The sequence below is a fragment of the Sipha flava genome, unplaced genomic scaffold (genome assembly GCF_003268045.1).
Source record: "Sipha flava isolate LNK unplaced genomic scaffold, YSA_version1 1_pilon_pilon, whole genome shotgun sequence".
Classification (NCBI taxonomy): Eukaryota; Metazoa; Arthropoda; class Insecta; order Hemiptera; family Aphididae; genus Sipha; species Sipha flava.
In genome coordinates, this window is record NW_020272783.1 from 6,014,897 (window position 1) to 6,037,271 (window position 22,375).

Here is a 22,375-nt window from a genome sequence, read left to right on the forward strand (position 1 = left end):
TATTTAACGGTGAACACAGAAAAATGAATTCAATTTAAATGTACGCATAAGTCAAGCATGTAGTTAGAAGAAAATAGTGAATAACATTTAACATTTCAAAAAGCCGAAATGTATAGTTCGGTGGTACTGGAATAAAGTGAAAACCTAATTATTTTGTATCGCGAGTAAGTTCCCCATGTTTTAATCGAACTCAATCGTATGATATAGGTAGAAGTACCCGTCATATAATATGAGGTGAATATTTGATACGCTGCAGTATTATAACGGTTAAAATAAACACCTAATATATAATATTGTGTGTATAGCGTTTTAAAATAATTGCATATCATAATGACCAGTTTAAAGATTTTATTTTTAACGAACCTTGATGAAACCGATCGAGTCTGTAATTATTACATACAGATAAAAGTAGACCAGTTCAAATGCGCCGTAAATCCGAAAACTTGTTTAATGTTATTAATCAATAACTTCGCAATTATGTCATCTAGATTTTCAAACGTACAAGTATGTGCCTATTATAATATCTATTCTGACGCGTACGAACCGTTACAGAAAGTGTTTCGCGGAAAGTCTACCGCAAAACAGTTTAAAACACGTTTGTAATACCAATTTAAAACTTGATCGCCGTTCGTTAAGACCCGAGTGAAAAATTATTATAGAAAGCCAACACAAAGCGCAACAGCGAATTCGTTTTGTATTACGCATGGTACATAGAACGACACGTGTCACATTTGTTTAATGTAGCTGTAAGCGACTGTAAATCAGAACCGCGTTACTGTGGCAGTAGCTACCGTTGAGTACTGCCTGCAATCGCCCTTTGTTTGAGAAGATGATTTGTTAACCTTTAAATCCGATTGCAATAGTATTGAATAAACCAATTGCATTTGAAAAACCGATGTCTACTAGCTCGACCCGGTTGAAAAAGTACTCGTCAGCTAGGTTATTGGTAAAATTATAGGTACGCGTGATATTGGATTGAAATCTTTGAAAGAAAATCGGTCGGCCGAACAAATCGTTTACGTAAATCCAGGAGATGGAACCGGTATTGAATACCGTTTTTGAATACCGGTAGAAACCGGAAGAAATGAGACCGATGTTCGGAAAGAACCGGATTCGAAACCATTCGGTTTTCACGAGAAACGTCAGCGACGCGAAGTGGCGTGCTCTCAGCTGTTCTTCTCGCGTCGAGTACGGGAAAATGTTCGTACCGGTTACCGCGGGGTGGATAACAATGTGGACCGAGAGGAAATCGGAAAAATCTTCATTCGTGCGTATGCATAGGTGCGGAGAAGACGTGCGGAAAGCAATAACGATTGTAAAACAACGTTTTATTTTTATTTTTTCTACTCACCGTCCTGGTACGCGGCCGGCAACAGTCGGACCAACGCCGTGTTCACCGAACCCCATCCCGGTTGCTGCAGGTTGTTGCAGCTGCCGTCGAAGCTCCGGTACCGGGCCCGCGGGTTGCACGGTATGCTGGTCAGGCACACGTCCGCCACGTTCTGCAGGGCCACGCTCTGGGCCCCCGTCACCATGGTGCCGGCGGCTTGGGACTCGGCCGCACCTGAAACAATAATAGCGACGATAATCGGACCAGCGCACCGAACACCGAAGAGCGACGTCATCGTTCAAATTGTTTACTGTTATTGTTTATTTTAATGTTACTGTATTCCCACCCCCCTCCCGCCCTCCCTCCGTGCCGATTACCGTCCGAGACGTGCTAACGCGGACGTGCGCGCGAAGTGTATCGAGCGGTTATCCGCGGTGGATCGAGCGCGACGGCGATCGATCGCCGATGATCGAAAACGTAGTTTCACGCGGCCCCGACCTCGTGCCGGTTCGTAAATGTTTTCCCATCGCCGTCGACGTATCACCACGTGGAAACCCTGACGGCGACACGAATCCGAACGGGAACGGAGACGTCGTCGGTGGGCGGGCGCGAGCGCATGGCGTTTACGCGCGAACGGAATCTCCGACGGTTTTTTCTCGCGTTGGCCGCCGCGTACGCGTGTCGCGCGTAGGACCGTTGTCGGGACGTCTTATAAATAGTCGTCGCACCGTCGTCATTACGGTATTGTTGTGTAATACGCGTTTGAAATACGTTCGGTTTCGTCATCCGCACAGCGTTTTATGGCGAATCGAAACGTCCGAACGATTATTTAGAATAAAAGATTCACGACCAATCGATACTCATACCGTCGGTTGCCCAACAACAAACGCGTCTGCGTGCCGCGACAAGGTAAAACTATCTTTGCACGAGTTATTACGCATAACAAACGAACGTTGTGTACAACCGTTTTTGGTACGAATGAATTGGTACATTCAACACGCCAATATTCCTCTGCCCGTCGTTTAACAATCGCATCGCGCAAACACAATTGTATTCCTGTCCAACGTCTATCTCGCAACGCGTTTATAGTGCATCGAAATCTCTCGTGAATACGATAATTTTGTAATTTTATTTTAATTCCAATAAGCTTTTACTTCGAATTTCCAAGGTACACTAGTACGTATGCACATCAACTGCTAAACGAATTCGAAGAATTGAATATGCATAAAAACATGAAAACAGAGATAACAAAGCTCCTCCGAAATATATGAATATTAGTTGCCAAAACCCATACGGCCTTATGTTAAAACACATTGAAAAGAGTCGTGTGAAAATACTCAAACACTTGTTCAGTACTCTCCCCTTATAGTGATGATATTTTAAAATGGATGCGTTGGAACACAAACTCCTACGATAATTCTTAAAATGTTCACAACGAATTAGTATGTGCATGTAGAAGGCTTTGTTGATGAATACAACAACTTATATTTTCCTTATTAGGAATACAAATACAACAGTGAAATGTCATACTACTAGATTATGTTAAATACACCGCTATCTAGCGGAAAATCAACACAATAGGGTTTTCCTGAACATGAACTAGATTTTCGTACTCCGTATTTTATCGAATATTTAATTCAATACAGAATAAAAACATCAAGTTAAAATCGATTAAAACAAATAAATTTGATTGAGTTTAATTACTGACCAACTAAACAAATATAGGTATCTATAGTTCACGAGCCGTAAAGTTATAAATTGTACGATGTTCTTGCTGTTCAATATAGGTAGCTCACTTTCATACAGCGTTTCCACGTGTTCGTACGATCGGTAAATGGTAATATTCGTGACGAGCTATTACCGATTTCCAAAAAAGTGCAATTGCGTTAAAAAAACGCGCCTGTTAATGTTTTTTTTTTTGGATTATTGGAAGGAAAAAATCAAAAAAAAAAAAAAAAACATATTCGTTAAACGATTAATCTGCACGATAAAATGCAACAACGAAATTCGTAGAGTTGTTGGTTTTGACAATGTATGGACAGCAGGAGCTTAGGCGAAATCGTGCGGTGTGCAATAGATTCCAGGTCACTAAAAGTTTTAACCAAATTATTGTAACGTGTTTTTAATTAACTCGGAGTGGAAGAAAAAAATATGTACCTATATAAATGTACGTGTTATTGTGTAAATGCACTTAATGCTGCGGTGCACACGTTGTTCGTGACAAATTCCATCACGATACGGTAGTTCACAATCGGTGGAGGCGGCGGAAACCTAACCGAGTGGGTTTCGTCGTCGGAAAGCACCTTTGAACTGTTGGGAAATCCGAAAACAGTTATTGATGTTGAAAGCATGTCCCTAGGAAATGTACGTCCGGTGCGCCGTGGCAAGGACGAGACGGAATGATAAAAGTCGTCGGAGAAAAACGTAAATCCTAAGATGAACGGAGCGGTGGTGAAATATTAAATGAACGGACGGGTTACGAGCGAAACCCCGGCATTAAGTATGAACCGGTCGAGTCGATACGAGAGAGATGAATAAAAAAAAATCGTAACAAAAACACAAGGTGTACGATATAAAGACGAAGGAAACACCATGAGGCCGTCTATTGTTCAAGAGATGTGACCTCGGGGTACTGCCATCGTTATCATCATCACCGTCGTCGACGTCATCGTCCGAACGTACAACATCCGGACATCGGTAAAACGTTTCCGATTCACGAGATCACATGATCGGACCGGACCATGCGCTAAGTGTTCGCAATAATAACAAACATTGAAAATAATAATAATAATAAAAATATATCTCGTCGGTCCACGTTCTCTCACCGCCGTCATCTACTCACTACTCATCATCAACTTCAATATCAATGCTGACTTCCTAATTTAATTCACAGCACAACGCGACCATTGTATAAGATCTTTGCAGTATCGCGAATTGAAAGCGAATACAAAAAAAAAAAAAAAAAAAAAATAATAATAATATATCACATTATTTTGCTATTATTCTCCGCTTGAATCGTGCTTCGTGCACTGAAAACCACGCGACCAACACTCCGCTTTACACGTTATACAGGGTGCACAGTTTCGCAAATATCGTCCTGCGTAACGAATCCTTGTTCGAGACATTGTTTTTCCACTCCAGAGGACAGACGTTTTTACGGTTAAATAATACTATCTGCACTCGGTGCAATTCGCTGCATCGCCATCGACCGATCACTGCACCCAAATCCCATATCGACAGCAAACCGTAGCCAATGGGGAAAAAAAATACTATATTGTTCCACTGTGCAGTTAACACTCTGTATAAGTAGCGTTCGAGTTCAAATTCGCAATGAAAGCAACCTTAATATTTGAAATGATGTATCATGATCCTTCGAACAATAACCGGCATACGGCTATATTCACAGACTTTCCTTGATCTACAGACGTGTATTATGATTATACAACAAGTGCACATAATGTTTTCCTTATTTACGCTTCGTGTTTTATGATCGACTGAAATTCATTAATCAAATCTATGCATGAAAAGTAAAGATAATACTGTGCTCTCACATAGATATATTATTATTTTTGCATTCGATGTTAAGCATATAATACCATAATAATAAATTGTTTGAAATATTCATCTGCACAGTGGATGTTTTACAAAACGTTCGGTTTCATTTCAAGACGTCAACACGTTCTGTGATTTCTCTTTTCGTCAATAAACAATTAATGACTTTGTAACTGGAAACACTCAAAAACGAATTATGTCAATTAGTTTCACACATTGATTACATCGATACCATACAAAATAAATATTTTAAAATGAGCATTTGAGAATATATCACCTATAAAAATAGTCAATTTCGAGTCGTACAGATGTACATGTGTTTTAATCCGTTTAAAATTATAATACAATGGAAAGACGAAATTTTTTGCAAAATTAGTTGTATTTAGATTTCAGAATCTACAAAACTACTGCGGTGTTACTGTTGGTAAAGCAGACTCATTATTAACGAGTAATTATAATTATAATAACATCATACTATATTATTCCAACAGAAGATGAAGTGAACAGAGATCTATATTAATATCATAGGCTCGAAGAAAGTTTGAGAAATATTGTCGATATTGTGTCTATTACAATCGTTTGCAAAATAGAGAACAAATACTGCGTTAGAATCAACAGTTACATTGTTTTGAAGAGAATCGTTAAAATTAAACGATATACGAAGAACTGGTTAAACAAAACGGTCTTATGTGCATATTAATACATAATAGTCCGAGTTTCGTTGAGATAAGATATGAATTTATTTGGAAAAAAAAAGGCCTTATTATATCAGTGCTGAACGTCGGAGAAATGTTTTAATAATAACAAAATGGAATCGCATTAAAAATGCGAATCTAATCTACGAACCGCATGAATAAAGTCGTATTATACGCGCGTACAACTCGCGGCGTATTCGAACGCGTAATACTATTATGTAGCATGTACGTGTGTAAATATAGTAGCTAACCGTATCTGAAACTCGAAGGTCGGGTAATTAAATTTGTTTGGTTCGTTGCTCACGAGGAAGTATGAGAATACGATCATGTGTAAATACGTTCGTTAGGGTCACCGGATGGGTTTTTCGAGAAAGGAAAAAAAAATTACAGAAACGAAGGTTTTACATCCGAATTCGCGTCGTTTGTTTCGCAGCGACTGGTACGCTGTGGCATTACACCTATGTGTTACTTTCGCGGTTTTTTAAAATACGCGCGCGCGTGTACACGCGGTGGTTTGATTAAAACGAAATCGCGCGATCGAACGAACGTAAAACGTTTTTGGTCTAATGATATTGTAAATTTTTTTTTACAGCTGTACGTTATGCATTATCATAGTATCGTGTATGTGTGTTTGTGTGTGATATATGTCGTCCAAACAATGATGGTCGAGGGTCCGTTAATGCACCGATCGAGGACACGTAACCGAGTTGCACTGGTTACATTATTATTATTATTATTATTTATTATTTATTATTTATTATTTATTATTTATTATTATTTACATTATTCCATCAGGACCGGGCGCGTATTTAAAATTCCGCGAATGCGTACGCGCGCAACGATTTGTACGATTATAATCAGTTGATTAGTGGCTTCGAAAAAAATAAATAATCGTCTATACTGTTATTACGATTTATCATCCCCGTAGATTCTGTTTTTCGGTTTTTTTTTTTTTTTTATATATATTTTTTCTTTTTCGACGTGGTTTTTATCGAAATAAATCTCGAAATCGTCATCAGAAACCGACTTGCAAAGGTTGCAACGAATCAAAAACCTTACGATATTATCGTTGTAATACTGCATGCTGATATTAATGTTTTTTATGCGCGCGTAGCATGTTGTAGCATGCCTGTTGCGAGTGCAAGTGTTTTGTTATTTCAATAATATCGAACGCTTCAGTTGCCGTACACGATCCACAGGTAACGTCCTGACAAACGTATCGTACAGCATTTAAACGCGTACGCATGTTCTTAACGGCCTTCAACCTTTATAATATAAATGACATTGATCAGTTAACATACGATGCGCGTGTAATTATTGGAACGTTATGAATTCCTATAAAATCTAATGGCTCCGGGATAAATATTTTGCTTTGAAGTTATTGAAAAGTATTTCCGATCGCGAGGAACATAAAAATAATAATAATGGTTATAATATTGTCGTCGGTGCCATTCAAAGCATACAAAAATAATAATAATAATAATAATAGGTAATAACGATAAATCGGGAATGACGTGTTTCGTAAAACTATTCGTCGTAAGAGTTTGTAATTACTATTATCCGTACATTATTTTCACTTGGAATGGCATCCGTTCAACTTTAATATGATTTACTCTTCTACATTCGTACGAATATATTGTTTGGCACTCCTACGTTATGGTAATTACACGTAATCGATGAATCTCTCCGTCATTAGTTCTGATTTTCTATTTAAACTTTCCCACTCGCTCGCCATACTTATTATTATTATAACACCGTAGTGTTAACGTCAATAAATACAATCATCATTCCGAACATTAGTACTCATATTTTGTTTGTTAAATGTTACTTCACGTGTACACGCGGCTAAGCGCAACAGTTTCCCGGACCGGACGATGTCGATTTTTATTGTTTTTCCTCGGATACGAACCAAACATGTTACATTATAATGGCTCTGCACTCGGATTCGTAACTTTCAAAAAAAAAATGTTTATAATTACGGTGCAACGCGGTCCGGCGGTAGGGATGATCTACCGACCGCAAAAACAATAGACACCAGAAACACTATTGTTCGACCCGGGTCCGTAAGCGCACATTATTGTGTAGTGTTACAATTATGTAGTGCATTTAATCGAAGAACAATCGCGCGTTTAATTATACCCGCGTTCGGGCATAATATCACGTCTCTCTCCGAACTCACCGATCCTGGAATTCCATGGCAAGAAGTCTGCGAAACTCTGTCTCCGGGTTCGGCCGTTCACGTTGGTCTGAAACAGAAACAATACCGATTCGTTCAATAGTTATTAATATTATTCAAAAATGTTAAATCGACCCGTAGCGCGGTGTAACACGGTCCGTGCGCCCGGCCGAATGCGCTTTCGCGCGATCTATATTCTATTTATCACGCGTAGCGATTAACACGCGAATGGGTTGACGGTGACGTACCCGCAGTCGCTACGGCAGAGCTCACTATGCGTACACACGTCATCAACTTGATGATCAACATTTGATTACCGAGGACCGTAAACGGAAGAAATCAAGTTTTTTGGCGGACCGAGCGTTTAAATTTTTTTCTTTGAGCTGATCGAATCGATTGGGTACAGACATTTTTAACATGTTCGATCGAGAGCGCCCGTATGGGGGGTGGCAAGGGAGGGATATACCCCCCCCCCTGAAAAATTTCAAAAATCTTGGAAAATTGTTTACTATGATCAGAATATAATTAAACAGAATTTAAAAATTTAATTTAATTTACAAAAATCTATAATTTGTTTATGAAAAATCTATTTAGTTTGGAAAATCAGGTTATCAGCTGTAAATAACAATACGCTTTTTCGTTTCTATTCTATGGATAATTATCAATTCTTAAAATATTGTGTATTTCCAGAAATACGGTATGTCTATATGTGTGTGTACACCACCATAACATTTATATAATATTTGTAAATTAATATTTTAATAAATATAACTAATGTTTTTAGTGTCCAATTTATATTATTAATTAAATAAAAATTTCAATAAATTACTTTCATGGTAAATTGGTTAAATAATTATTATTTTACAGTCTTCCAGTTTGATATATATAATGTAATAGTATAATGTAAAATTGTAAACCCCTTCCTATATCGTGGGTCATTCCTATTTATGAGTAGATTGATAAATTTATACGTTGTCCCTCCCCTTGATAATTTTCCTACGGGCGCCCTTGTGTTTGATGACATTTGCTACCGGACAAATCCGTAACCGCGATATGCGGTCATAAATCGAATTGTTTTACCGACTGTTGTTGATCGCGACGAACGATAATAAAAAAACGTTTTAAACGTTCACGGATTTAACATTTCGTTTATTTTTTCGATTTTCGTCTAAAGTCGGTCACCACTGATATGCGCAATCGGTCGTCCGTAATGCAGGCGCCACCGCCGGTTCGACACGAGTGCGCATAATATATGAACCTCGGGTGAGGCCGCCGACGGCGTTTCGCTCGTACCGTACAACGCGATGTACTGCGATGCGGGCGCACGTCCAGAAAAATATGTAAAAGAGGCGTTCGATGATTTATTTAAATTTTTTTTTTTTCCTTCTCTGGCGTACACGGATAGCAATGCGACATCTCATAAACACGGTTTGCAGTTCGTCCACGAGCGTCACTGCACAGCTCGCACATGTGATTTCGCTGCACCCCTTTGGTCGGACCGAGAAAAACGAAAGTCACCGTACCGCCGTGATTAAAACTTTTATCGTTATTACCGCCGTTGTCGTTCAAAAAAAACGCTCAACGGTCGCGTCAACGTTTTACGTCTCTGCGGCAGTCCTTTCTCCGGACGTGCGACATTGTTTACATTGCGTACCCGTCGCGAATTGATAAATCGGTACCAATAATAAAATAAAAAAATAATAAAAATGGCAACGCGCGCGTACGGTTTTACCGCGGCGCGCGCGGAGAAATCGCTACGCGGTTGATAAACGCGAAGTTGAATGTTAAACCGTAATCCGCGCGGTAGTAACCGTAGTAACCGTTGATCACGCGCGATCCGGCAGACGAGCCGCAGCCGTACGTTATTGTTTCGTTCGATCTCAGTCAGTGCCGCAACTACAAAATAGGAATTATATTAGGCACCTTCCTAGGATTTATTTTCGTTGTACGTCTTATTTATAAGTATCAATTTTTTTTTGGTTTTAAAACTCGTTTCACATCAGTTAGTGTATGATCGGTGGAAGACATAAGCGCCAAAATGAGACAAGAAAAAAAAAAGTCGTATCGTTCATAAGCGCCAAAATGGGATAAGAAAAATTAGTCGTATCGTACGAAAGCGCCAAAATCCTAGATATCTGTAAATTAAATAACAGATATTAAATTTAGAACTATATCGTTTAAAAACTCCAAACGCTTAATATTAATTGACAAATGTATTATATGATTTCGATAGATTGTCACATAGACAGTGTGTGAGCAAGTTTTGTGTTGTAACATATTGTTAGTACCTATTTCGTTATATCGTTATAATATTATACTTTATATTGATGTGCATGTACATTATAATTTATTATCGAAATTTTTTTATAAAATAGCATGGATTTATTAACTTAATATTGATTTGCATGTATATTATAATTTATTATCGACATTTTTTTAAATTTTTTTTTTTAATTTTTAAATAACTACCTACTTATATAAAATATTAATTTTGGCGCAAATGCTATGTCACTTTTGCACCTTTGGCGCTTATGTCTTATGTAGGGTACAACAGGTAACAATATTAGATTGGCGCTTATGTCCTACAGATTTTGGCGCAAATGATGGGTCATTTTTGAACTTTTGGCGCTTATGTCATACAGCCGTGTATGATATATATATAACAAATTAAAACCTACAACTGTTGTATATTATTATTGTATATTACTTCATTACACATTTATGTAGTTTATGTAGGTATGTTGTATGCTTACTCAAATACTCAATGAACTCATTTTTAACTAAGTATTATATTACTCTAAAGTATTATAACATCCTTACCTGAATTTTAAAAAGAGTTTCTTTTTATTATAAAATAATAATATATTATTATTAAACAATTCGGTGTTTATGAAGTGTAGTTTATTTTAAGCTGGGACTAGGAGGCCCTCAAATGTATGTAAGCCTTGAGGCCCGTGTGCGCAGCACACTGCACACCCGGGGATTTTACAGCACTGATCTCAGCACGTTCTCGACGGATCGAACGGGATGCGACTTACACTTTTACCGCGCCTACGTAATGCACAGCCGGTTATAATAGCCGTACGGTTTACGATCCGACGACCCCCCGCGCAGCGCTGTGAAATCAAATCAACCGATATCGTTCCCGTTCGTCGTGGACCAAGTCCGACGTTAATTTTTTTTCTTTTTCCATCTCTCCCGTTTACGAGCGGATTATCGATTCAACCTCATCAAGCGTATTAGATATTATTATATTACTGTACACGTGTATATGTGCACACCGTGGATGGGTACTAAAAAACCGTTTTTTCATCGGCGCGATACAGAAGTTAATGTTTCATATCGTGTTTTTAAATATTTTAAATTATATAGCCGTACACGTACACGTATAAGGTATTTTTTTTTATTTATTATTTTTTTTTTTTTTTAATAACCCACCAATACAACGACGCGAGTAATGCATTTTTAATAGCCTCGTCCGAGGATCGTTTAATCTGTTATAAATCTAAAGTAAATTATTTCGTTGTACAACTTTTGTAGGCATATTTTTCGAGAGCACAACTTACTACTACGCTTATAGACCTTGTTTTACAAATCATCGTCGTAGAAAGAAAGAAACGTTTCTTTAACACACGTGGTGCAAAGTTCAGTTCTCGTCGTATAATAGTTCTGTTCAATCGCCTCCCGAAATGGTCTCTTAATTTTTTTTCAAACCTTATTACTACTTATAGAACACTATCAAACATTGCTGCGTGATCGTAATAATATTCGGATGTTTACTATTTCGTAATCAGCCATGATTTAATATGAATTTCTGCGAGGAAGAAGAAAAAATACATTAGACGAGACGATATTAAACGAGAACAATTAACTATAATTATTATTAAACGATCGGTTAACAAGTTTCTCTTATTCAAATTGGCATACGTTGAACACACCGGAATGATAGGTGTAGATTATAAAACAACTATATGTGCTGTCGTCTGGAAAACAGATTGTTGTATATTTTTAACGCGTGAAACTCGAATCCGTAAAAAAAACATGGTGTAACGAAAGATAAACGAGTATTACGAATTATAATATGATTAAAAATATTATTTACATTTTGATTTCAATCAAAAATTTCAACAAAGCAACTATAAACTTTACATATATGATTGTCTTAGGCACCTGCCTAATCTCAGTATTAATTGTTATTTTTTCAAAATGATTATTGTTTGTGCTGTACATCATTCAGTTCAAGGGTGTCCGTGACCAGATGATTGTAAACAAAGATAACAATTAGCATTTCATAAAATCTCGTAGGCTAAATCAATATACTAATACTTGTTCGCGTGCAATAAATTAGTATGGGACTATAATTTATATTGTAATACGCGCGCGCGTGTTCGTGTCCGTATGTATAGACAAACATTAAAACAAGTTAACCTAAGTTACATTATTGTAACCATATGCCTATCGTATGTAATGTTGAACGATTTCAATCTCGTTTACGGAAATTACATTAGTTGGTTTTTTCCAATTAAACATACACGTGTACACGGTTGAAAATGGTTGATTAACAAATTTTAACGCGCACAAAACTTACTCCTGCCACAAAAACAGTGCAGTTATCAAATATTCACTCGTGCTCATTATTATTACTTTTTTCCATACCACTAAACACGTTTACCGGGAAAATCGTTTCGGTACAAAAGCGTTGTAATACCTTACGAGTACACGCACTATGCTCGTGTTTATTTTTTTCGATGCCACTTAAACGACTGCAACTCACGTATTGCATCCAATGCAGTTGCACGTCCGTTACAGAAACGATCGAGAGGTTTGAAACCGTATTGCCGTTTATTGCGACGAATAATCGTGATCGACGTTTAAAATATCGATCGCGTTGCAGCAGTAGACGGCGATGATGATAATAATAATAATCTTCGGTACAGCCGTGATGGGTGTGAGCTAATCCGTAACCATAAATCAATGGTATCAAATAATGATAATGCACGGATGTTCGAGGTGAGTAATAATAACACAATCATCATCATCATCATGATCACAAGAACCGGCATCGTTGACTTCATCGCCCGTCTACACGTTGTTATTAGTGAAACCACGAAGCGAAATTCCTCGTGAGCAGATCGATTGCTTTCGACGGTCGTTTGAATCTTTAAACGCGCAATGTCAAGATCGCACTGTCGCACACCCGTTTTCAGATGATGACAAAACGGTAGAAAGTCGTTTTGCATATTGTACGTGTGTACGCACACGCGCGCGGTCCGTGTACGAAAATACGCGCACGTCCGTCGCAAACAATGGACCACGCGTCTCGTCCGCTGCGGCACGCGACTTTCCGAAATTTACGACCGCGCCTCCGGTCCGCGGTCGATGCGGACGCGTGTTCGCAGGTTTCGCCGGGTCGTTAAGACGAGACGGAAAGGAAACAAAAAAAAAAAAGAATAATAATAATAGTAAAATAAACAAGACGCCGTTAAATCAACGCCACCTGCGGCTCGATGATTTACGACACTTCGGATGCTGCAAACTGTTTCGATCTCGGTATACGATCCGGCCCCAACGGTCGTCAGACTTTTATCGCCTCGCTGAAAATCAAATCGAACAATCACGCGCCTCCCGTGACGGATAAAAAAATCAAAACCTCGCCACGGTAATACAAATGTAGTCATTCGAATTATTACCGTTTAAATATTTACATTGTTTTTTATTTTATTTTATTTTTTTCTTACTATCACGTCAGAGCTGTGAGAAACCATTTATTTATTTTTTTTGCCGTCTCCCAACGGGGTACGCCGCGCACGGTTCGGGAAACGCTGCACTAACCACGTTTTTCTACTACTTCCCCGCAGGCCGTGTGTTCACGTTACCGCCACCGGTGCGGTCCATACCGTCAACTATGTCACCCTGACCACGTAGTCCCGTTTATCTCGCGTGTGGTCGCAAATTTCACTAGTTCGATAAGCACATCACGTGGTCTCCGTGACCGCGTACAAGACGCCGGAATTCAGTGGCGTCATGTCAACCCAGAGTTTATCTATTCCGAATTCGACACGCCATCAAAATATAAACACGTCCATTTCATAAAGCCGTTGACATGTTTTAAATCAGAAAAATGAAACATGTACTGTACGGATACTAAGTACAAATCATTATATTTTTGGACTGGTTTGACTGGTTTGACCCCCACGTTAATCGGCACTTTGGTGAAATGAGCCTCCTAGTCGGCAATTCAATAAGGACATGCCGACCGCCCTAATCTAGAAGAAACCGAACCACGGCGTATTGTACTGCACCACGTTGCACGCGTCACCATTACCTACCTCAACACCGTCATAACGTACTTATAACGTTGTTGTCCACGACCCGGAGCCGAAAACGAAAACGGAATCGAACCGGATCGATGGGGCAATGATGTGTTCGATGATGTGTCGCACGATACCTACTACTTCCGCGGTCCGTTGCGAGAAGTTTACGCCGCCGAACCACTCTCTGTTCACTACCCGCTGTGCCGCGCACGATCTCAAATGTTATCGGGGTCGGATTAAGATTATAGTGTAATGGAGGAACTTTTACTCGTGATGAGATCCCTTCATTCAAAACAATCTCATTATTTTCTTTATTCAGATTTAGTAATTTGTAATAAATATTAATTAAAATAAGTGTAATGAATTTTTATATTGAAGTACGGCCACATTTAACTGATAAAACGGTACTCTATATTTGTTAACAAATTATTATAAAACACATTGTGGCCCTTTTCAACTCGTGGCCCGGGTCTATAGCCCAACAATTCCCTCCGCCTGATCTAGTCCTGGACGGAATACTACCTTCGAGAATCATTATGCACGAGCACCACCTGCTCTACATTATCGTTATTACACCGCGTACTTTACGAACGGCGATCGAGATCCGACCGCGGCGACGGCTAAAACATTCTCTGATCGTCCACTATTCCTTCCCGACCGTCGTAAATCGAATTACGTGTGTTTCACATAGTTATCGTTACGGTGAACATACCAGCGATTGAACGGTTTAGAACATTTTGCTCACTATTCAAATGTGCGCCGATAAATTGGTTTTCAAAATTGTATTTTTACTGTTCAAAAATAAACGAAATCCTCGTGATACGATCACGTGTAAACCATCAAACCGCGTGGATCATACAGATTACGATTATTATGTTTATAATCGAAAACGAAAATTATTAATGGAATAAAGATATCCGGTTTAAAAAATGAGTTGAAATTTTTTTTCAATCACCGCTGTATGTAATGCTGTTGACGAGCTAATTCTGTTCCGTAAGCTGATCATTATTATGCCCTATTCAATTCGTTTACGACGATTAGCCAATCAATCGTCGTCGGCAAAACTGTTTTCCTGAGCGTCGATCGCAGTCGACTGCCGTTTCGATAACGCAACGCTGACGGTCACCAGCGACCGAAACGTTTATTCGCGTACCGATGGACCCGTGCGTTATCATAATATTATACGTCGTGTTCGCGAAACGCAGATGACGTATTACCACCGAATGCGTGGTAACGAAATTAAAACTGTTACGACGAACCCAGTTGACATTGGACTCTTGTTAAGACGCACAACATGCATATTATACGCTTCAGAAAACACGGAATTTACTGTAACACGATAATTGCTTAAACGGTGCAATTCTCAATGGTCTTGACCTAAAATCTGCGCGCACAGCACACAGCCATTTGGTTTTTCATGAATAACCGAAAAAAAAAAAAAAAAATGTTCCCGTAAATCTCTCCGCGACAAAATACGGTTGCCGTAACAAAAAACGAAAATCTCTTACACTCCGTCGATGATTTGCATTCGAATACTGCGTACTGACTGTTGTAGACAAAAAAATAAAAAACGTGTTATACGCACAATCGCGACCGGTACTACAATATTTTCCGAATAATATTACGCGCGTGCCGAACATGCTGTGCCAGAAGCGTAGCCAGAAAACTTTTATGGAAGAGGGGGGTCCAACATTTTTATTTTATCTGTTCTCTAATTATAATTATAGTTTAACTCAATACCGAAAAATTACTGTTTATATACCATAGTATGATTTATACATTATAGGTATATTGTATAATCTATTAACTTTGTATATTGAATATGATGGGAAATTAAAATACACTATATACTACTATTATTATACTATTTACTATTAAACCGTTGAGAATGTAGAAATTTCAATGGGGGGTCCGAATCCAAACCCCCCCCCTTGGGTACGCCCTTGTGCTATGCTATCTGAGGTTCACTAATATGTCCCCCCGGACATAACCCCGGTCGGACCGTCGACCGGAATCGATTAAGAAAAGTGTGTAGGCGCACGGAAACGCGATCGTCGGACGAACAATAGGGCGCCGACGTCTCGATGTTACCGCGTGCTGTTGATATGTTCACTGTCAAGTTGACGATATCATATAACCAATTCGTACGTACATCATATCGTTATTATGTTATCGTTTCGTCGCCGCGGGCAAATGGATACCGCACACCACCTGTGAGCACATGATGATCGCGTACGATCGTTTTACAATGATTCGTACCGGCTCGAACGAAGGCGGTGCACAGCGTGTTTCGATCGCGCACAAAAATAATTAACGAACAATAATGACACCGAATCGTTCGCGGAGATCACGTTTCGGGTACATTCAGCGCAACCTCGGTCGAAGATTTATTCGTGAACAAAAATAACCGTCTGAAACTGCGATCGCGGATGGCGGGGCTGATCGCGGACGGAAGGAAATCGTTACGGTCTGACGTGATCTCGAAAATTACATTATATTTTTCTTCGAGTAGAGTACCAGGACATGCACGCGACGCACACGCGTTAGAGTCCAACCTATCTATTGCGTTTCGCAACGGATTAGTGTTAAAATCGCCCGTTAGAAAAACGCAATGGTTTCTAACCGTGTTCGAACGATCACACTTTTCGTCGGCGATCGATCATAACTGTTCGCCGCCCACCGTGCTACGGAGTAGCAACAATAGTAGGTACAGCCAAACTATTTATGACTTACAACCAACCCCGTCCAAGGACATCCAAGGGGTCGGGAGTTCGCCCTCAAAATGGATATACAACCTATTTTAGCATTTTCGATACCATCCAGATAGTGAGCATTATGGTTTTTAGTTGATCGGATTAATTAATTTATTAGTCGTATACCAATCTACCACGGCACCGGCCACGACCCTTAAATTTAATCCGGTCACGACCGGACTTGAACCACGAGTTCGGTGTCACTGATACGCACCGTGTTAGAACGTGTGGTGCCAATTCACCCCGCGATGGATTACACGGGCAGTATAAAGGACGATAAAAAACGTTCCGCCCGCGCTCAAGTCGATTCGACTTCTTGGAGCACGTAATCTCTGTGTTACATCGTTTATGGTCCGCTCGTGACCAAGGTTGGTCATCCAAACTCGGCCTCCCCTCCCTCGCGATCGTTCGCGGCGGACCCGTGCGGACACTAACATCCGACCAACGCGCGCGATACCACGCCACCGCCCAGCTACTATGTTACACATAGTATTATATTGTCCTTAAGCGGTCTACGCGTTTTATCAGTACAAAACTGCACGGGCCAGTTCCCACTCGTCCCATCCGACCGCGTGCTGGTAGATATTCCGAAAGCCTTGACATAAAAAAAAAAAAAGAAAAAAGCTGTGTAAATCAAACGGATTCGAAAGTTTCGCAACCCACGCACGCGCGCGATCCGTTCGCGTTTTCATAATGTATGCGAACTTCTAATTCGATAACAGTGTCCGCGGTTCGACGCCGAACGGCTTACAAAATAAATCGCGTGGCGTTTCGCACGGGTCGGAAAGGTTAGGTCGGGTCGGCCGATCGATTCGACGGCTGCGATCGAACCGCGTCGTCAACATTGCACGCGCGCGCGCGCGTTATGATCACGGCGATTCAACAACCGCGCGACAGTGGAACGTCGCGTGATTGCGATTGAAGAAAATAAAACAACAACCGAACAGACAACTGAAACTCCTCGTCGACGTTTCGTTTAATATTTTTCTTTCTCTTTTTTTATTCTTGTCGAACTCCACTTTTGGACGACGTGGACACGTCGTTGCTTTAGTGCCGTCGGTGCACCGTTCGAAAACAAAGTACCGCGCTAGGTTTTAGGTCAAGACCGTCCGGGTTGAAGACTATCCTCCGCCGTGCGGCCAGGAATGTCCACAATCCGCGTGAAGCCGATCGCAGTCTACCATAAACATAACATCGTTTCGTCACAACGGTCACCGCGAGATCGTCGAGTCAGAGTGGGCGCTGTTCCTTTTGTGCGCGACGGTCGTCGAGTCGTGACCAGTCGTCGGAAACGGCAGAAGTCGCGTTGGTCTTTCGGACGCGCGCGCGGCTCGAAAGTTGTGCGAGTTGTTCTCTCCGACCGCGTTCGATATCATCGCGTTTCCGGATATTTTGCGCCCGATAATACGATATTTCTACGCGCGCGTTCATCGGGACGCCGGGCACGCATTATGATTTACCAGATCGTTGAAAGCACTGTCTCAGAGCGCTGTCAATTATTTCCGCAACACGTACATGCAATAGTTTAACAGACATTAAACGTTATGGACGTATTACGTTTATTGCTGTTACACGTTTTTATGTTAATGCGTTTCGATTGGATCGCATACGTTCAGAACGAAAAGTGTTATTAAAAGACGAAGATGATTTAAAGTGTGTGTGTGTGTGTGTGTGTGTGTGTGTGTGCGTGCGTGTGCGCGCGTGTGTAGTCGCTAAAAATCATGAGCTTAGAAGGTCGAATCGCTAGAAGCACGAATTTTATCGTGGATATGGTAGGAAATTTGAATACGAAAACGCGCGCGGTATACACAGACGAACAAGTCTCCGTAACAGCTTATGGGTACACGATTTTTCTCGTCAAAAATGTAAACGTGCGCATATTATAATATGCATGCAGCGGAGTGTTACGCGCGTTTCAATGTCACCACGCGACGCGTACTCGAACGGTGCTGGAGTACAATAGACGGTTTTTATATTTATTCGAAGTATGCGAAACAGGCATTTGCATAAAACGTATTCATCCGTTGTCCGAAAACCAATACCCGTATTAAAACACCTACATACATCGCTCGTCCAATATACCGTGTACGCTTTGTATCGTCGCTACTGTGACGATATTTTGTGTGTCGCGTATTAGAGGAACTTTAAAATACCTATTCGACTAGGCGTACACGATTAGCACTCGTGAACACTTTCCTACGGCATAACAATAATATTTAACTTGTATACCTCTCGTAGAAGTAATATCATAACTGTCGAATATAGTCGAAAATCGTCGCACGCTTTTAGTAATCATCGCTTTTCGGATTCATTTATTAACATACTCAACTTTGATATTTATTTTTTTGACTCACAACTTGTACTAAACAAAAAATAATAATAACGAATGAACTAAAAATATATATATACATATTACTAGTATTTTTCCCCTTATAAAGTTCTCTGGTGTAAATAATCTCATTGTCATGCTATAACAACCGTATTACCCATTATGTATAATCGATACAACTGAAAATTACGTATATTCGTCATATATTTTTGTCGTCGGTATTTCTACACGAACATCAAAAACATTATGTAATAGTACGTAGCGATTTACATGCGGTTTAAACATTTAGTTTTAAATACGTCAACGCATCCATCGCGTTGTTCCGCTTTCCCTGCGAGTCTCGTCGAAGCGGCGACATAAACAATCGCGTTTTGTTTTCCCGTTTTACCGTGACATGATAATATTGTTCTGTCATAACAGCAAAACATGTCTAGAAAAGATTTTTATGGCGTGCGCGTAATAACGTATGACGTGTGACTGCGGATACCGAGATGGCGAGTGACGATTTACGGGGTGCTAACGTCATTTTCGATATACAGCTTGAATGTAAATAACAATAAATACAGAAGAGTGGCGTCGAACATGTGTACGCCGGTCTCGAGCAATTTTCGGGTAGCGTACGGCGAAAAAAGGGGGAGGATGGCTTAAAAAAATATTTTTGTGACCTAGGGATCCGGTAAAATGTTCACCGACACGTCCGCGTGTAATCGACAAAATACGGTGCACACTTGTTGCACCGCGTTGTTGGTAATAAACATGGACGAAACATAGTGATCGCGGTGTGCACAATAGACGTGTAATTATTTTAAAATTGTAAATATATACTTAATAGAATAGACTTATATCGACGGTAATGATTATCGCGCGGCGTGTCTGGTGGGCGGCGACGAACGAGCGATTCTGCTGGCAAAAAATTGCGGCGCGTGCGATCGTGACGGCCCGCGGTGGAAGCGCAGCTGGATCGCGGTGGCAAGTTCAAGGTCACGTTGGTCCTCAGCAGTGGCGACTGCGAATATCGACCGGAGGCTTGTGCAAACAACGGAAACAAAGGCAATGAGTGGCGGATAAGAACGAGCAGGAACGGGAAGAGGACGACGACGAGCGCAGTAAGAAAGACGTTTTCCAGGAACGTTCCAGCGGAACGGTTGACGCGAAAAGTCTCGAAAACGGCCACCAAGAGACCTGTGCGGGCAAGCTCATCCTTCGCCGGCGGCGTGCTTCCTTTCACGTCTCGCGTGTCGTCGTCGGTCGATCGCAACAATGTCGGCGACGGGTTTTGTCGCTGCCGTTTGCCCTTGCTTGCCCGACGGTTTCTTTGACGTTGGCAATACGCACACGTCGGATGAGTAACTCGTTCGCGTCGTTATTCATAACACCTAGTCATCCTGCTCGGCTCGCGCGATTCACGTTATCTTCCGCGTTGTTCGCCAACAGCCGAGACGTTATTTATAAAAATAATAATGACGATAATTATTGCTCCGTGATTAATACGTTCGCGCAGCATGCGAGCAATGGATCAATAGAAATCATATTTATCACGGGCGTGCACGATCCCGCATACTAAGTAGGTTTGTGTGTGTCCGTTTGACCGACATAACATATACATGACATAAACAAGTTTAACGTTGATTTGTTCATTTATAATAATATTATCACTTTTAATGTATATCTTAAAAATAATGTAAATATTGTTTAATTATTATTTGTACGTAATGTAAATTTATTCTGTTCTACCAATTCATATTGTATTACCATAAGCAAACACATGTAAACTATACTCTGTAAACCAACACGATCTTGTCTTCCTTGTATATATTGGGCCTAGCTTGTTTAAATTTTCTATAAAAATAAAAAATAACGCGCGCACGCGCACACGCACGTACGCGCTAACACCCCCGGGTGCTTTTCCACGAGCTTTAAGTACATTTTTTTCGAGTTTAATCTTATGCAAGAAACAAATGAGCGCTATTATATGCGTAACAAACGTAAAGGATATATAGTGTTACGGTTGCTGCGTATTTATAAGAGAATAAAGTCTGTTGAATATTTCTTTTCCAACACTGCTCTCGAGGACCACGACCTACGCCACAAGTAGACTGAAATAAAATAATTGTGCACGCATTTTTTCTTTAAATCAATGTTTTGATTCATCATAAGGTAAAATAGAATATCGTAGGTAATGGTTTTGGAAATACACGATCAAATAACGATTGACACAACTAACTAAAAATTGACAAAATTTTAACTCTTTTGTTTTAAATTTTATAAAAAATATTTAATAAATAGTATAAATGAAATATTCACCGTACATTTATTGTTATTTGTCCCGCGTTTATATTTTACTATAGACTGTGAGCAATCTATTTTTATTGTCAATGATACTTAAAGCCATTTTCACTTCCAGTTTTTATAAATTTATAACACCAGTTTACGATTAAAATTCTTTCGTGGTAAGAGATTTTTACGTTCATATAAAAAACGCATATAATTATGATACGTCTTCGCATAATACGAACCCATCGCCTAAGAATTAAAACATTTTACTGTCGGTACATTATTCGATCGCGACGGTTATGTCTTACATACTATTACATGGTCACGTAAAATCCGCGGGTAATGGATAGAAACAACATCAACTCTATGGTAAGCTATAATATTAAAATGCGGTAAAACCTTAATGGTGAACTTACCGTGGATCCGGATGCACTGAGAATAGTAGTGCACAGGAGCACCGCGATCTTAACGATTTCCATTGGAGACGTCGTGCGTGTATGGGTGTTGGCCGGTGAAGGATTACGAAGAAGAAAAAAAAATTACGGAAAACCGATAGTTTTGAATTAATTTTACTGTTTAATGTTGTACGCACGGTGTCGGGTGCGTTGATAATAATACAATAATTTTTATCGGATGCGAGAGAGGTGTCTGATGCACGTGTGCGTACGACTTGGGAGCACAACAACGATAGTGAGAGTGAACCGACGGTCACTTTCGATGTGCCGCCGCAGTCGTAGTCTCCGTTCGAAGAGGAGGTGCTTGGCGTCTACGTGTGCGTGTGCATGGCGTGTGTACGTGGTGTGTGTGTATGTGTGTGTGTGTGTGTGTGTGTGAATGTGTTTGGTTGACGGTTGTTCGGTTGCGTAATTCTGGTCGGCCTGCACGACGAGAATACATATTTTTCATTTTATTATGCATCTCGTCCGAAACTTCGTTAGATTTGAAATAATTT

At 40.1% G+C, this 22,375-nt stretch overlaps 1 protein-coding gene across 1 annotated transcript in view; it reads right to left on the bottom strand.

Annotated features, from left to right (window-relative positions):
- Positions 1–22,141, bottom strand: part of LOC112681971 (peroxidase-like) — a 41,224-nt gene extending 19,083 nt beyond the window's left edge. The window contains exons 1-3 of the mRNA XM_025552366.1: positions 21,840–22,141; positions 7,757–7,823; positions 1,352–1,564 (exon numbers count right to left, since the gene is read on the bottom strand). Coding sequence (XP_025408151.1) covers positions 1,352–1,564; positions 7,757–7,823; positions 21,840–21,902 — 343 coding nt within the window. The 5' untranslated portion in view covers positions 21,903–22,141. The remainder of the gene's footprint in view (positions 1–1,351; positions 1,565–7,756; positions 7,824–21,839) is intronic.
- Between the last annotated feature and the right edge of the window lie 234 nt (positions 22,142–22,375).